Here is an 18235-nt window from a genome sequence, read left to right as displayed (position 1 = left end):
CTACAAAATGTCAATATTAATGTCACGTCTACAAAGCGTCAATATCAATGTAACGTCTACAAATCGTCAATATAAATGTCACGTCTACAAATCGTCAAAATTAATGTAACGTCTACAAATCGTCAATATTAATATCACGTCTACAAAGTGTCAATAGTAATGTCACGTCTACAAAGCGTCAAAATTAATGTAACGTCTACAAATCGTCAATATTAATGTCACTTCTACAAAGTGTTAATATTAATGTCACGTCTACAAATTAAAACGTCAATATTAATGTAACGTCTACAAATCGTAAATAATAATCTCACGTCTACAAATCGTCAATATTAATGTCACGTCTACAAAGCGTCAATATTAATGTAACGTCTACAAATCGTAAATAATAGTCTCACGTCTACAAATCGTCAATATTAATGTCACGTCTACAACGCGTCAATATTAATGTCACGTCTACAAAACGTCAATATTAGTCATACGTCTACAAAACGTCAATATTAATGAAACGTCTACAAAACGTCAATAATAATGTCACGTCTACAAATCGTCAATATTAATGTCACGTCTACAAAGTGTCAATATTATTGTCACGTCTAGAAAACGTCAATATTATTGTCACGCTTAAAAAAAGTCAATATTAATGTCACGTCTACAAAGTGTCAATATTAATGTCACGTCTACAAATCGTCAATATTAATGTCACGTCTACAAAACGTCAAATTCGAATAATGGACCATATATCATCACATAAGAAAGATAACAATTCGTTAATCTTCACAAGATATCTGCTATGAAGATTGTAACATGCTATTCACTGGTAAAAAAATCTTACATTTCGCCTTACGTCTTTAGTTAACAAGGTCTGAATAAATTAAACAATATATTTAATATTTAATTTGTGCGGGGGAAACAGTGTCGATAGTGAGTAAACAATGAAGAGGACCAAGCTAGTGCGGGGGAAACAGTGTCGATAGTGAGTCAACAATGAAGAGGAACAAGCTTGTGCGGGGGAACCAGTCTCGATAGTGAGTAAACAATGAAGACGAACAAGCTTGTGCGGGGGAAACAGGGTCGATAGTGAGTAAACAATGAAGAGGACCAAGCTAGTGCGGGGGAAACAGTGTCGATAATGAGTAAACAATGAAGGGGAACAAGCTTGTACGGGGGAAACAGTGTCGATAGTGAGTCAACAATGAAGAGGAACAAGCTTGTGAGGGGGAAACAGTGTCGATAGTGAGTAGACAATGAAGAGGAACAAGCTTGTGCGGGGGAAACATTTTCGATAGTGAGTAAACAATGAAGACGAACAAGCTTGTGCGGGGGAAACATTGTCGATAGTGAGTAAACAATGATGAGGAACAAGCTTGTGCGGGGGAACAGTGTCGATAGTGAGTAAACAATGACGAGGAACAAGCTTGTGCGGGGGAAACATTTTCGATAGTGAGTAAACAATGAAGACGAACAAGCTTGTGCGGGGGAAACAGAGTCGATAGTGAGTAAACAATGAAGACGAACAAGCTTGTGCGGGGGAAACATTTTCGATAGTGAGTAAACAATGAAGAGGACCAAGCTTGTGCGAGGGAAACAGTGTCGATAGTGAGTAGACAATGAAGAGGAACAAGCTTGTGCTGGGGAAACAGTGTCAATAGTGAGTAAACAATGAAGAGGACCAAGCTTGTGCGAGGGAAACAGTGTCGATAATGAGTAAACAATGAAGGGGAACAAGCTTGTGCGGGGGAAACATTGTCGATAGTGAGTAAACAATGACGAGGAACAAGCTTGTGCGGGGGAACAGTGTCGATAGTGAGTAAACAATGATGAGGAACAAGCTTGTGCGGGGGAACCAGTCTCGATAGTGAGTAAACAATGAAGAGGACCAAGCTTGTGCGAGGGAAACAGTGTCGATAGTGAGTAGACAATGAAGAGGAACAAGCTTGTGCGAGGGAAACAGTGTCGATAGTGAGTCAACAATGAAGAGGAACAAGCTTGTGAGGGGGAAACAGTGTCGATAGTGAGTAGACAATGAAGAGGAACAAGCTTGTGCTGGGGAAACAGTGTCAATAGTGAGTAAACAATGAAGAGGACCAAGCTTGTGCGAGGGAAACAGTGTCGATAGTGAGTCAACAATGAAGAGGAACAAGCTTGTGCGGGGAAAACAGTGTCGATAGTGAGTAAACAATGACGAGGAACAAGCTTGTGCGGGGGAACCAGTCTCGATAGTGAGTAAACAATGAAGAGGACCAAGCTTGTGCGAGGGAAACAGTGTCGATAGTGAGTAGACAATGAAGAGGAACAAGCTTGTGCGGGGGAAACAGCGTCAATAGTGAGAAAACACTGTATATCTATATAGAAAAAACCCCGTAAATAAGTAAAACAGAAATATAAAATAACAGTCGATATCATATCTCATTTACATATTGTAAATCATAACGTAACTTTTTCACAATGTTAATCATGTCATCTTGACATCAAATAAATGATGTCATATTTACATAAAATTAATCATGTCATATTACATAAGGTCAATCCTTATTTCACGTTTAAATACTTTTAATCACCTAATTAATATAAAAAAAATCATAGTTTATGACGTCATAATTTCTCAAGCAAATAAACAGTCTGAAGAATCTCCTTGATGAGATGAAAGCGCTAATGACATGTTGTTCACTGTGTTTTTTTCTAATAGATAAGTGTTTGTTTGTATACGATACACTAAGGTGTATCCATGATCTACCTTACCTTGCGGACTGAATGAATATATATTAAAACTAAAGGGTGAACTATAATATAGTTATACAGCCATTGTTGAGGCCATGCGATAAAAGGTAGGTATTACTCGAGTGCCAAATGAAACACTTCGGAAACATGAACACATGAGCCTGGTCTTGTCATTATCTTCTGTGTCATTGTGGTTTGGTTCATGATTTCAGTTGATGAAGCAAACACATTATTATTACGAGGACGTTCACTTACGAGGACGTAACACACATTCATTCGCACACAATAATAGCCTGCTGGCGACGTCTGGTTAAAAACTGAGTGGTTAAGCTTATATACATATATTGTCGATAATGTGTCTAAATATTTAAGAATTCACGATGTATTTTATTTCAAAATCGGCGTTCTTTGAGATATTTTGCAAACACATAAGCCCCCTCTCCCCCCTCCCCCTTCTAATGAAAAATGAAAATATAAGCGCAATAGTACTGAACCAACTGACAGGTAAATGTCCCTTTAATTTGTAACAATATGAAACAGTACAATGTTATTGTTCATAGTTCCTGTTTCTCCTGTTTATATCCCCAATAGACGTCGACAGGGCCGACCCAATGTAGTCGGAGTCGCTCTGCGGTACTGACCGAGTTTCCTGTCTGTCTGGGAGTGAATGTGAATCTCCGGTACTGTAAATAATAAAACAACCAATACATTTTACAATATAAATATGTTTATTTAAAATTGCTATTACATATCATATATTGTAAACTTATGTCAATTCAAAATTATTTAAACCCTTGCTATATTATTGAATATTCATATTCTGTATGCTTATATCCATTGACGAAAATGACACCCATATTTGCTAAACACAGGTGACCTCATCACTGCGTATTGATACACTTCAATGACGTGGCACAGGGCGTACTTTGTTAAAGGTCCGCCATGAAACAGCCCTCGATGTAGTTCTGTTAGGCTAATATGAACTAACTTTAAACATGATTGGCTTAATTTTAAAGCTAAAAAAGGGCGTGTAAAGAAAATGATAATAACATAGGACTTGTATAAATTTTACAAATGGAAATATATTTGTTTGATGTGCTGTCATGCTGTTGCTAGGACCCGCAGTGAGCACTTAGAAATGTAAGTATAAGGAATAAAACTAAATTGTTTAACGTTCGTGAAGTCATAACAATATTGGCTTTCTGGACATATCTATTTCGTGGAATATGTCCAGAAAGCCATATTGTTATGACGTCATAAATGTTGAAATTATTTTATTCCTTAAATAAAATTTAATTTTAAAATAAGGATGTATGAAGGAAATTTACAAAAACCTAAAAATTCAATATTTACACAAATTTGTTTGAACGAAACCAACTTTAGACACACTTTGAATAAGTGTAATTAAGGAAACAATATATTTTGCAAAACGATTTTTACAGATGTTACAAACACCTTAAAGCATTATTTGCACACACAACAGAAGTCAAATCCGCATGAAGTACATTATAGTAGCTTACCATATCTTCACTTCAAACTCGCCATCATGTCCGTACTTAAGGTTAGATAATGTCTTATTTTGCCAGCGTACCTGTAAAGTAAAGCCAAACGTTTATAAGGTCGGTAGTGTTACAGGAACAGAGTTGTGAGTGGAACACCTTACCATAGCATCTTCTAATGATTTAGTTGAAATTCTTGTGAAATCCTTTGAATTATAATTTTCACAATTTTCCCGTTATCACCTGCTATATGTACTCAAGAGTTCCGAATTTTCCAATGACTGACAGATTGGGTGCTAGTGTTTCGAATATCCGCCTCATTAGCAGTCAAATAAAAACAAACGGAATCCCCTGTTAAGAAAATAGATAATTAACCAAACAAACGGAATCCCATGATAAGAAAATAGATAATTAACTGTTATATGATAAAATGTTTTCACTTGAAAATACAATACTCACAATCACAGTTCCATGCAAGAACACCCGTACGACCACCCCTATCGACCCCGGCCCTCCGTCCTCATTTCCATACGGCCATGTATCACCTGTAAGGAAAGCGTAGTGTCACTACTTATTTTGATAGTGTATGAATATATATAACTAAAAAGGTTCCTTGAGTATGAATATTAGGTATATAATTATGCAAGTTTCATCGCGTCACTGCTATGTAAAAATGATGTTCTTACCCAGAAAGTTTCGCTGACATTCTGCCAGCTTGTTCATAGGTGACGTTTGAGCAGTTGGAAAAATTAAAGATTTAAAACAACAAAGTGTGAGCTCGCCATTCATTTGTTGTTACCTAGCAACCGACATTCACATAAACGAGAGTTCTTGACGAGAGCATGCGAGAACGAGTTTACCAAAACAAAAAAACACCATTTACAAAAGTCGGACAGACTTAGACGAACAAATGTCGGGAACCCAACTTAAGAAGAGGATTGTTAATAGCTCCGACAAGACGCTCACCGACGATCAAGAACGAATGTTTTCTTAGGGCCTAAACTACGCAGTCACACCTGACAAAGTTCCAGCGACTGAGTTTGTGATTGCCACAGAACAGGCATGTTGGAACCTAAGGGCATGCGAAGAAGAACAACTAAGGGCAGAGATAATGGGAGTATTAAGAAATGCGAAACTTCCACCTCCTAAAGTCACCAAGAATGAGCGACTCATCCTTCAATCATAAGCCAAGGATGACGATGTCATGGTCCTACCAGCGAACAAAGGAAGAGCTACTGTTGTGGTGAGGAGGGATAGCTACTATCAGAAGGTAACAGTAGTGTTGGAGGATGTGAGAACAAACACCAAGCTACAGAAGAATCCAACCGTAATGTTCAAACGGAAGTTGGTCAAAATGTTGACAAGATTGAACGAGGAAGGTAAGTCTACCACAATCCAAATGCATTATTTGTTTCCTACATCGGAAACTGTACCCAGAATGTATTGTACTCCCAATATACATAAGAAAGACAACCCCTTAGGCTGATAGTGGACCACACGGGTCCCATAGGATACAACACATCCAGGTCACTAGCAGACATTTTAGACCCTTTGATGGGGAACACCATACGCCATGTTAAACATTCGATACATCTGGTGAACGACTTAACATCTGAAGTCATTCCAGACAAGGACATGCTGGCATCACACGATGTAGTGTTTCTACTAACAACCCGATGGAGAGATATCTCCAGGTCATCAGGGACAGACTGATGATAACAACCTACAGATGAGAACCAAACTATCTGCCGACAATGTTATGGATTTGCATGAATTCATGGTCACCACTGCATTCTTCTCCTTCCGAGGACAGATATACCAACAGAAATTCGTTACAGTCATGGGTAGCCCGGTTTCCCCTATATTCCATACCTATACATGGAATTCCTGGAACAGAAAGCTATCGCCACAGCTCCCGTCATATGTGCCAATTCTTTATTAAAAAGGTATGTGGACATGACATACTGGAAGTTATAAACACTGAGGACAACACCAACAGTATCAAGTTCACCCATAAGGAGGAGACAGACAATTCCATACCGTTTTTAGACACTCTCATTGTGAGGAAATCAGTTGGATCCATTGAGTTGCTAGTATACCGGAAAGCTACACATACAGACCAGTATCTACATTTCAAATCCAATCACCCTTAACACCATAAGTTGGGAGTATAAGGACGTTACTAGACCGATGCAAACATTTGGTCACAGAACCGAAAGACAAGATCAGAGAGGAGCGGCACATCAAAACAGCAATACCCTAAATGGACCGTAAAGACTATGAAATACAAGATAGAGATGAAGAACAAAGAACAAACTAGCAATACAAGAGAAGAAAGAGAAGAGACAACAGACAGAACGGAGGAGGAGGAGGAGGGCGGCGTAGTTATGCCATACGTGGAGTAAGTGTTGGAGACCATGCGGGGATGTTCGAGAAGCGCCGAGTCTCGAGACTGAACGGAAGTTCGGAATTCGCTAGGGGGAACATCATATTTAATAATGCCTGATTAATACCTATAACTCGTATTATATCTTGCTATCACAGACAATATTACATCTATTTTAGAATATGATATCTCTCATTATCAATAGTGAACATGATTTCAGGAGGAGTTTACTTCTATGGCAGTGTACAACGAGATCCCGAACCAACAAAAATAACCTTGTGACACATACGTCAGAATCCGGCTCAAATCAGAGCATCATGCATCTCATCATTGTAGAGTAGCATTTTCGAAGCTCAAACTTCACACAAAATTCGTGACTTGAACATCAACACGTAGGTAACATTATGTGAGAGCCAAACAACTCCCTTTGGTAACTCGACGTCCGGTGACAACCTTACTCTAATAACCCGTTACCCCGTAATAACCTACCTCTTGTACGGTTAACCCGACTTTTTGTAACAACCTACCTCTAGTAACTCGACGTCCGGTAACCTACATGTACCTTTATTAACCTGTCACCCGTAATATGACCTACCTCATATACAGATAACCAGACATCTCGTAACACCCTACCTCTAGTGACTCGACGTACGGTAACAACCTTCCTCTAGTAACTCGACGTCCGGTAACAATCTACCTCTAGTAATCACTCACCCATACATACTTCTGGTACAGATAACCCGACATTCGGTCACAATCTACCTCTAGTAACTCGACGTCCGGTAACAACCTATCTCTTGTAACTCGACGTCCGGTAACAACCTACCTCTAGTATATCGACGTCCGGTAACAACCTTCCTCTTATAACTAGTCGCCTCGTAATGTCCTACCTCTGGTACAGATAACCCGACGTTTGGTAACAACCTACCTCTAGTAATTCGACGTCCGGTAACAACCTACCTTTAGCAACCAGTCACCAATATATAACATGCCCCTGGTACAGATAACCCGACATTCGGTAACAATCTACCTCTAGTAACTTGACGTACGACAATGACCTTCCTCTCGTAACCTGACATCGTGAAACAACCTACCTCTTGTTACCCGACATCCTGTAGCAATCAACTCATCAGACTTAAGAACCTTGGGTTCGTTTGCAGCCTTGACATCTTTCGTTTCATTCTTGTAATCGTAGCAATTCCTGTTCCCGTTGTCCCACTCAACCCACACCTTGCCTATGGAAAAAATGAGTAACGTGTAATACGTTTTTGTTTATCGTTAAAAAGGTTATTTGCTTACAACCGTATTGTGCAAGTACCTATTTTATATTAACTTATGACATTGTTACCAATTGTTTAAGCTTTATTATTGATACTATTGTAAAGTTTTCACGCAAAGTTGACATCATTTCATACGAAATGAACAACATAGATAGGGAAAATATGTTTTTGGAGAATAAACTATGTATATACGAAGTAAACAAAGCATAAAGAGAAGGAACAATATCTATTTGCAGCATAAAACTCTGTCAAAAAATAAATTACTTATGTAGGGCAGTAACAAAATATATCAAGAGTAAACATAATATGTACGAATTGAACACAGCATACAGGAGTGAGTAGCGTATGAAGTAAGTTAACATATATAAGATGTAAACGAATAACATGTACAGAAAGTCAACAATGGCATAAAAGGGCGTGCACAGAATTCAGATAAAACAAAAATACAATGCCTTCTTTGCACAATTTCCCGAAAACCATGCAAGATTACTACCCCTTAGAATTAAACAGGCGTACAGTGATATCATTATTGACACAGTGCGTGTGTACTAAAATAAAACAAGAAGATTTAAAAACCAAAAAGCGAAACAATTAAAAGTATTCCAAGGCAATCCATAGTCCCTCAGCAGCAACAATGTCTTTGTTTATCCAGCTGTACACCTATCTCAGTATATAGGTCACAGTGACATACTCCCTGTACACCACACACCGACAGCCAGGACATACATGCATACCCAATCCAGCTACTCCAGATGATATGTTAAAGAAGATATTCCCGGACAATTATATTTCAAAAACGTTGATATCAAAGGTCTAACTATAGGGCGCAGGGAACTTCTTTTTGCACTCGACACTCCGCCTTCCCAAGATATACTTGCATACCAAATTGTGTTACTCCAGGCCAAGTAGTGTAGAAGACACCGGACAAACTCTTGGACGGACGGAGTGCAAATCTGTAACACCCCCAACCCCTCCTAAGCCCTACCCTCTCCCTGGCTTTTAGGAGTGTAGTACCAAACAGCGCGAGCACCGCAACATTTACTATAAAGAACATAAAAATACAAGTAGATTTTGATACGAAAACACTAATAAAGATAAGTGATAAGCGACCAAAGAGTATTCAATGAACACGTTATCAGATCATGAAGTTTTATACTATACAAGGAACTGTTGATGCGTTATAAATACCATCCTTCCCGTGGCTGCACACGGTCCCCACGCCTTCAGAGTCCTGGTCCTGATGCTTCCAGCCCGGACCACGCCGCACGCGGGTCCCAAGTGTCGGCAATTCGTCGTCATGCTCGGACGTAATTATCCGGTCAGGTAACTCTTCCACAAAAATCTGTGCCAGTTCCAGAACCTCAGCCTGTAAAACACACACAAATATGAATGATAATCAGATATAGAGTATGTCCCACAAAATCCATTAACGTATGATTTTATGGAATAATAATCGTGAAAAACGAAGTAAAGGAATGCTTAGCAGGTCGATGCAGAAAGTAAACAGCTTTACCGCACCATGTTGCCATTTAATATTCTAGAAATTTTCAGTATTTTCCGTCTTCATAAAAAGTATCGAAACATCCTAATTCCTAGGTACCTAAACAATCGGGTACCGACAGGACTGAATTATATGAAAATATGCAACACAGTTCCGTTTAAACATGTTCTCCAAGATGCTTCTACGCGCATCATGGATTATGTTGGAACGGAACTGTGTTGCATACCATCATATATGTTAAATAGATACATTTGAAACAATACTCTATACATCTGGATGATTATGCATAAACGATAACATCTGTTTTGAGCAATGCCATGGACGAAGTGTAACATGTTGACTCAATGTCAGAAAGGAGACGTTTATATAGACCAGGGTTTTAATGTGTCAGTATGACTTGGTATAATGATCTGATATAACTGCCGGCTGCTTCCGAGAAATAAGAAATATTGTCGTCTGATCTGCTGAACCCTGCCCAGGGGAACTGTAATGTATAATACCATGTCTTCTGCTGACAATTGCCCGTGCAGCCTCTCAAACAATGAACGCATTCCGTCACCCGGAGGTATGTATCCTAGTGTTACAATGACTCGTGCCAACAGTTGCGCCGCTGCAATCTGAAACAGTAAAAAAGCAAGCTTAAGAGTTGTCAAAACTGTCCATATGTTTTTATTTTTTCCTGAAATATATTTTCACTTTGCTCCTTTTATCTTAAGCAAGAGGTTCACCTGGTATGAATACCGGAAGTGTTAATCTGTGTGCTATTTTCATGCATAACGTCATAATGAAATGCGACCCACAATATTTATGTCCTGAAAATACATTCTTTTTTACCTAAGATAAAAACAAAAGCTAGCCGCGTGCCTTCAATTTTGCTATGACATATTCCAGGGGTGCAGAGAGTAAAAGTGAGCGTAACTGCTGGAGTATTGATATGTACAATGGTAGAAAGGATCAGTATTGAGTTGATACAATGATTCGTATCAAGTGTTACAGTACTGGAATCCATCGTGTCACAATGGAACAGTCAGTTAAAAGAACAAAAAACATTACAACATTCCATTTTTTGTAAGACACTATAAATAAATAGGATACTTATAGTATCATTTCCTTTCTGGATTTAGTGTAAATGTAATATAATACATACGGTTTTATCCATCGATCTCACAAATCTGTCAAGCTGCGAAGTAAGGAAGACTTTCCCTGATGTAGTTTTGGATATTTTATCCATGACACTCTATATAATATAATAATAATAATATATATATATATATACGTATATAATAATAGACAAATATTAAAACAAAACAATCAATTACAGGTAGCCATCTCCAATACACAGACAAGTTCCATATTTCACTCAGGAAGTATATTTTCAAAGCGGTCATTTGAAAACAAATGCAGTTTTAATAACAACTGGAAAAAAACGTATAGGTTAAATGTACTTTGGATTGAATTATCATTGGTTGTCAGTATGAGAAGAAGTTAGGAACGACTTGAGAAGAACTTGAGAACGGGTTTTCCCACTCCCCAGCACTTGGGAACGTATTTGCTCAAAAAAGAACGTCTGCTCGCGCCAGATGAAGTCCGAAACCGGAAATAGTGTCCACACGAATGTGATACACGTAAGAAAATAGTCCGTCATAAATATATCAATATAAAGTTACGAAAACATTTTTTTTGTGAGAATAACAACACTATTTCAGGTGTAAATGTACACATGGAAAAGCCAATGACGATAGGATTGTTTTGAAAATATTTGTTTCTACGTAGTTTTAAGGTTTATTGTATTCCTCCGCGCAAAACTGTTTGTTTACGTTTGTCACAGGCGATCGTTGACCTAACATGGTGTTTAGTTGAGTTTTTTAAATGGAGAAATATATAAGGCAGTTGTATATACATGATAAATAGTTTATCATATAACATTTTCAGTGTATGTCCTTCGAACAATTTTCTTATCGCTCGCACGTAGATAAAATCTTGAGGCCAACGCGATGTTTTCCACGTGTTCGCGATGAGATAATTCTTCTCAAAACAAGCCCTGAAAATACAGTGGGATAATCTACAAATATAATAAATTACTTAATTATCGAAAAGCATATATATTCTACATTATTTATGTGTTTTTTTATGTTCTGCATCAATACAATCATATTTAATATCACAGTAAAAATCATTTGTTATCACAATAAAAATTATTCTATTTTAAATAAAAAGATACACATACTAATCCTATTTTAACATTTAAGAAATTCCCACCTTGTCAGCATCCCCGACAGGAATACAATAAACTTTATCATGTCTCCGCTTTAGGTTGTCGCAAACATCTTTCAGATTTGTATCCACCTGGCCAATAATTAAGGACGTGTTATAACATGCCTTCTAAGCTTCATGTAATAATAATAATAATAATAATAATAATAATATGTAAAAGTCTCTCCGGTCATCAACAAAAACTGCGTCATTTCATTCGGTGCGAAGTAATAGTGTTAACAATGCGAAATGAAATGAAAGTCAAGAGACAATCATTGATTGTAATATTATAAGAAATAAAATATAATGCTATTTAACTACATTTCGCTTAAAATAATACTGGTTATGGTAGACCTTCCCTGGTAAGTGATTTTCTATACTATTACAAAGGTTATAGATAAAACATTACAATGATCCTCGCTGGTGTGTTCTCACTGCTGTCCCCTGTCATATCTGGCCCAAACTTGATATGATCTGGAGTGCCTTTCCCGTCCGAGATGAGCACTATCCGTGGCGATATTACCACGTCTCCTATGACCATATTTTGGCCTGGAATATACAATATCAAACAATCTGTGTGGGAGCATTGTTGTATGTTTGTGTTTTGTCGATAATCTAATTCATTTAAAAAAAACCGTGGGATGCTACGTCATGGAGCTAGGATTATGGCAAATTAAATGCCGACAATATATATTTGTGGTAATGATAAGGTACAAGTAAACAACTGTATATTGAATTTGATTAGTAACGTACACGTTTTGCTGTATGAACGTTTTATTGATTCATATCACTATATTGAATCTCCAATCATTGAATTAAAACTCTATCAACAAGAGAATATCAAAGAGTCGATAACACCGGCAATCAATTTTGAAATCAATAAAAAAACATATCAGAATGTGAACAAAGAAAATATTTACATGGGGACCCTTGAACAAGTACAAGGATCATAAGACTATGTATTCCGGTAATGTAAGCTTTACCCGTCTCCTCGACGATACCGACCATGTTAATCTATATCAATTTCAAAGAGTACTTTTTTACTTAAACAGGATTGAGTGTGATACTAGAAAATAAGAAGTAGCTTTATTTCAAATAAAAAATATCCCTTTAAAATTTCGGAACAGTTTACCATAATGATAATAAGAAATGAGATTAGAGATAGCTTTCCAAAGCATAACGTAGGAGACCTAAGATATAACAACTTTAGCTTTGTCTTAAATTTCAAAACAAAAACAAAAACAAATACCGTTCCCCAAGCAACCAGCTAGTGCCACTAACAGACCACCAGCTATTGGACTGCGTCCTCGGGGCCCAAGGGCATGTATTTCACCTGGAAATTATAGAAACAGGTTCGAAGTTGTTAACCAAAACATTATAAATCAATTAATCGTGAATGAGAAAAAGCACTGCAATGTCAACATCAAGTTTTAAAATTTATCCTAATCTCAAGGTTTAATATCATCACATCAAGTTTTCATATATCATCACATCAAGTTTTAATATCATAGTATAAAGGTTTCATATCATCACATCAAGTTTTTATATATCATCACATCAAGTTTTAATATCATAGTATAAAGGTCTCATATCATCACATCAAGTTTTGATAATAAAGTATTTAGGATTTATATCATCACATCAAGTTGTAAAATCATAGTATCAAGGTTTAATATCATCACATAAAGTTTTTATATATCATCACATGAAGTTTTAATATCATAGTATCAAGGTTTAATATCATCACATAAAGTTTTTATATATCATCACATCAAGTTTTAATATCATAGTATCAAGTTTTCATATATCATCACATCAAGTTGTAATATCATAGTATCAAGGTTTAATAACATCACATCAAGTTTTTATATATCATCACATCAAGTTTTAATATCATAGTGTCAAGGTTTCTATTATCACATCAAGTTTTTATAAATCATCACATCAAGTTGTAATATCATAGTATCAAGGTTTAATATCATCACATCAAGTTTTTATGTATCATCACATCAAGTTTTAATATCATAGTATCAAGGTTTAATAACATCACATCAAGCTATAATATCTAGGGTTAATATCATCACATCAAGTTTTAATATCACAGTATTAAGGTTTTGAATCATCATTTCAAGTTTCAATATCATATTATTTTGGTTTTATATCATCACATCAAGTTTTGATAATAAAGTATTTAGGTTTTATATCATCACATCAAGTTGTAATAGAACAAAATATCAAGGTTAAATATCATAACATCAATTTTTTATAGCACAATATCAAGGTTAAATATCATCACATCAAGTTTTAATATCAGAGTTTTAAGGTTTCAAATCATCACATCAAGTTTTAATAACATATAGTATTCAAGTTTTATATCATCACATCAAGTTTTAATATCACAATATCAAGGTTAAATATCATAACATCACGTTTTTATATATCATCACATCAAGTTTTAATATCACAGTATTAAGGTTTAGTATTATGACATCAAGTTTAATATATCATGACACCAATATTTAATATCAGATTAATAAGGTTTAATAACATGACATCAAGTTGTTATATAATACAATTTTAAGGTTAAATATCATGACATCAAGTCTTAATATATCAAAACATCAAGTTTTAATATCACGGTATTAAGGTTTAATATTATGATATCAAGTTTTAATATATCATGACATCAAATTTTAATATTACAGTATCAAGGTTAAATATCATCACATCAAGTTTTAATAGAACAAAATATCAAGGTTAAATATAATCAAATCAAGTTTTTATATCAGAGTATTAAGGTTTTATATCATCGCATTAAGTTTTAATCTATCATGACGCGAATTTTTAATATCACAGTATAAAGGTTTAATATCATGACACCAATTTTTAATATATCATAACATTAAGTTTTAATATCACAGTATTAAGGTTTAATATCATGACAACAATTTTTAATATATCATAACATCAAGTTTTAATATCACAATATTGAGGTTTTATATCATGACATCATTTGTATATATATCATGACATCAAGTTTTAATATCACAATATTAAGGTTTGATATCATGACATCAAGTTTTAATATCACAATATTAAGGTTTAATATCACAGTTTTAAGGTTTAATAGTATGACATCAAGTTTTAATATATCATGAAAGCAAGTTTAAATATCACAATATTAAGGTTTAATATCATGACATCAAGTTTTTATATATCATGACCTCAAGTTTTAATATCACAATATTAAGGTTTGATATCATGACATCAAGTTTTAATATCACAATATTAAGGTTTAATATTATTACATCAAGTTTTAATATATCATGACATCAAGTTTTGATATCACAATATTAAGGTTTAATATCATGACATCAAGTTTTAATATCACAATATCAAGGTTAAATATCATCACATCAAGTTTTCATAGAACAAAATATCAAGGTTAAATATCATCACATCAAGTTTTAATAGAACAAAATATCAAGGTTGAATATAATCAAATCAAGTTTTTATATCAGAGTATTAAAGTTTTATATCATCACGTCACGTTTTAATATCACAATATAAAAGTTGAATAACATTTCAAGTTTTAATTTTATAGTATTTAGGTTAATTATTACCCCTTTGAGAAAAATCTAGGAATCTGATTGGTTAAAAACTACAGTGTACCAAACCGCATTCGTAAATCTCAAGGGGTATACGAAAATCTCAGGGGGTATACGGTCATGTCACGTGATTCTCAGCAGTAATACGGTGGAATCACGTGCTTTTACAAGGGGTATACGGGTCACGTGTCTTTGTATCTTGCGGCCGGGCAACGGGAGACAACTCGCATTCGTCATCTGCTTCCGGCGCTGTTTACAAAATGACAAAATGTTTCGCTTCGCATACTGATGAGGAAATACTCACCAAAAGGGCTAACTATGTGCCACAAAACACACAAAAGTCGAACAGACGAGTGGCAAACATGCTGAGGACGACGTATTTAATAGAAAAGAATCAGGAAGAACAGTTCGAGGAATTTGATAAAACGAAACTAAATGAGGTAGATTTACTGTGCCATTTTTATCTTGAAAACAGCAAAGTTGACGGGGAACTGTACAGAACCAATATAAAAGACTCAAAGGGGTAATAAATTCGTTACACGGATTTTTGGCAGGGGATACGGGATGGTATGACCCTACAGGATTTCGTATTTCCTTCGGCCTATCGGTCTCAGGAAATACGAAACCCTTTAGGGTCATACCATCCCGTATACCCTGCCAAACATCCGTGTAACTAATAATATCATCACATTAAGTTTTAATATCACAGTATTAAGGTTTAATATCATAAAACCAAGTTTTAATATCACAGTAGTAAGGTTTAATATCATGATATCAAGTTGTTTTATATCACAATATCAAGGTTTAATATCATCTCATCAAGTTTTAATATCGCGATATTAAGGTTTAATATGACGATATTAAGGTTTAATATCATGACATCAAGTTAAAAAAATATATCATGACATCAAGTTTTAATATCACAGTGTCAAGGTTTTCTGTCATCACATCAAGTTTTAATAGAACAAAATATCAAGGTTAAATATCATCACATCAAGTTTATATATCAGAGTTTTAAGGTTTAATATCCTCACGTCACGTTTTGATATCACAATATAAAAGTTTAATATCATATCAGGTTTTAATATCACAGTATTAAGGTTAAATATCATCACATCAAGTTTTAATACATTGTATAACAAAATCAAGGTTTAACACTTACGAAGAGTTGCTTTTACAGCGCTATAGTCGCTGGTCATGTGTATCCACACCTTCGTAACCGCTCCAATAGTCGTCACCGAGATATTCTCCTCAATGTCTGCTAAACCTGTTAATGCCTCCACACCTTCATGGTAAATCATAAACAGAGTGAACCTTCATCACAGTGAAATATATTTTGTTATGTTACTGTATCTCACTGTATTACTTATTAGAGATGACGATTGTTTCCTCGCTACATTACTGCAATTATTATTTCAGGCGACTAAGGTGGACCCTCGACCAAACTCCATAATGATAAGAAGTGAATTATTTGTACTCTTTTATATCATTGGATGGTCTATTGAAGGAGAGTTAATTGTATAACAGTAGAACCCTAAATTATTATATACATGTACGTTTTCCGCATATGAAACATTGATTCAATTGGAAACGGTGTACCTCATATTTTAGTCGGTTTCATGATCTTGCACGATAAAGCAAAACACGTACACCATTAGTTAATTTCACACTGAATCATAAACATGTTTCCTCTTATATTACCTGTGACAAAGTCCATAGCGAACTCAATCATTTTTTGAAATGGCTCTCCTTTCATGCTGGCGGAGGTGTCTAGACACAAAACGGTATCTGGTCCCCTTCCCCGGGCTAGTCCACTAACTGATCCTGAAATCAGCATTAAAATAGCACCTTTTATGATATTTGGATATACATGTATACTTTATAGACAATTTCCTATATATCTTATAATAGTGATGTGATAATTATAAATTTGATGCATACCTATAACTTTTTCTGTTTCGGCGTAGTTAAACCATTTTTGAAAGACGTGGAAAGGTATGAAGCTGTCGTTTCCGAGCCCAGCCATTTTTCTCTCGTCGCATTCATCTAATCCTGTGGGGAAAATGTTCTTAATGTAATCGAATTTCCAGGGTAATATTTTCTGTGACATTTTAATATTAATAGATGCAAAATAAAAGAAAGTAAAAAGTAACAATGGCGGTATTGTATTGAGCTTAAATTTAAAAGTTAACGAGAACTCCACCAATGTTTTATCTGAGTAAATGGTTATTTACTAGTGCTTCAGTTTTAAAGTTGAAGAAAACTTCAGCAATGTTTTATTTAAGTAAATGGTTATTTACCTGCGCTTACGTTTGATCAATTATTATTTACCTGGCATCGTTGACGTTTCCGTTGACAACAACCCAGACAGACTGGAATAGAAGGATGCTGTGTAAAATGTACTCAATAACATTTAAGTAAAACTATCCACCACTCAAAAAAATACCGAACAGTCAAAAAACCATAATGCGAACTCAAAACTGACAATACTGTAGCAAATTTAATACGAGCAAAGAAACCACTTACATGGAGATATTTCAACACACACAAGGCGAATAAGTGTTCCGAAAGGGTTAACTAGCGTGTTATTTAAACTAATGATATTCCTAGGTCCTACTTAAGTAAAACATGTATAGGAGAAAAGGGGATGAATAGCTTATCAAAATATAATATTTACATTTGCATGACATGGTCCCTATATAGCCTATTTGAAAGCTGTGTCGTTGATGGTAATTACCATGCATCACGAGACACAATTCTTAGCGTATTAATACAACGCTGACCGGAACTACAATTTCCAATATAAATAAACATGACGGCTGCTGAAATATCGCTGGGCATTGTGAGATTTGACAATGTCATTGTAAATTTATGTGCAAAATGAAAAATAAAATAAAAAACAGTTTTATTACAGCGAAAACAAGACCAAGGTCTGCAATATCGTACAAAATGCACATCGGTTGAAATCACCAATGCCGGCAATGGAAACA

The 18235-nt window shown here is 35.4% G+C and overlaps 1 protein-coding gene across 1 annotated transcript in view; it reads right to left on the bottom strand.

The window, feature by feature from the left end:
• Positions 1 to 3207: 3207 nt before the first annotated feature.
• LOC110460818 overlaps positions 3208 to 18235 on the bottom strand; it is a 22279-nt gene continuing 7251 nt past the window's right edge. The window contains exons 6-19 of the mRNA XM_021513977.1: positions 17577 to 17617; positions 17187 to 17297; positions 16947 to 17069; positions 16408 to 16530; positions 12887 to 12970; positions 12047 to 12186; positions 11644 to 11730; positions 10532 to 10621; positions 9885 to 10001; positions 9072 to 9249; positions 7698 to 7838; positions 4677 to 4762; positions 4239 to 4309; positions 3208 to 3401 (exon numbers count right to left, since the gene is read on the bottom strand). Of these exons, the coding sequence (XP_021369652.1) occupies positions 3266 to 3401; positions 4239 to 4309; positions 4677 to 4762; positions 7698 to 7838; positions 9072 to 9249; positions 9885 to 10001; positions 10532 to 10621; positions 11644 to 11730; positions 12047 to 12186; positions 12887 to 12970; positions 16408 to 16530; positions 16947 to 17069; positions 17187 to 17297; positions 17577 to 17617 (1528 nt within the window). The 3' untranslated portion in view covers positions 3208 to 3265. The remainder of the gene's footprint in view (positions 3402 to 4238; positions 4310 to 4676; positions 4763 to 7697; positions 7839 to 9071; positions 9250 to 9884; positions 10002 to 10531; positions 10622 to 11643; positions 11731 to 12046; positions 12187 to 12886; positions 12971 to 16407; positions 16531 to 16946; positions 17070 to 17186; positions 17298 to 17576; positions 17618 to 18235) is intronic.

The sequence above is a fragment of the Mizuhopecten yessoensis genome, unplaced genomic scaffold (assembly GCF_002113885.1).
Source record: "Mizuhopecten yessoensis strain PY_sf001 unplaced genomic scaffold, ASM211388v2 scaffold10483, whole genome shotgun sequence".
NCBI classification, from domain to species: domain Eukaryota; kingdom Metazoa; phylum Mollusca; class Bivalvia; order Pectinida; family Pectinidae; genus Mizuhopecten; species Mizuhopecten yessoensis.
Note: the sequence above shows the minus strand (reverse complement) of the source record. Positions and strands in the feature narration are given on the sequence as shown.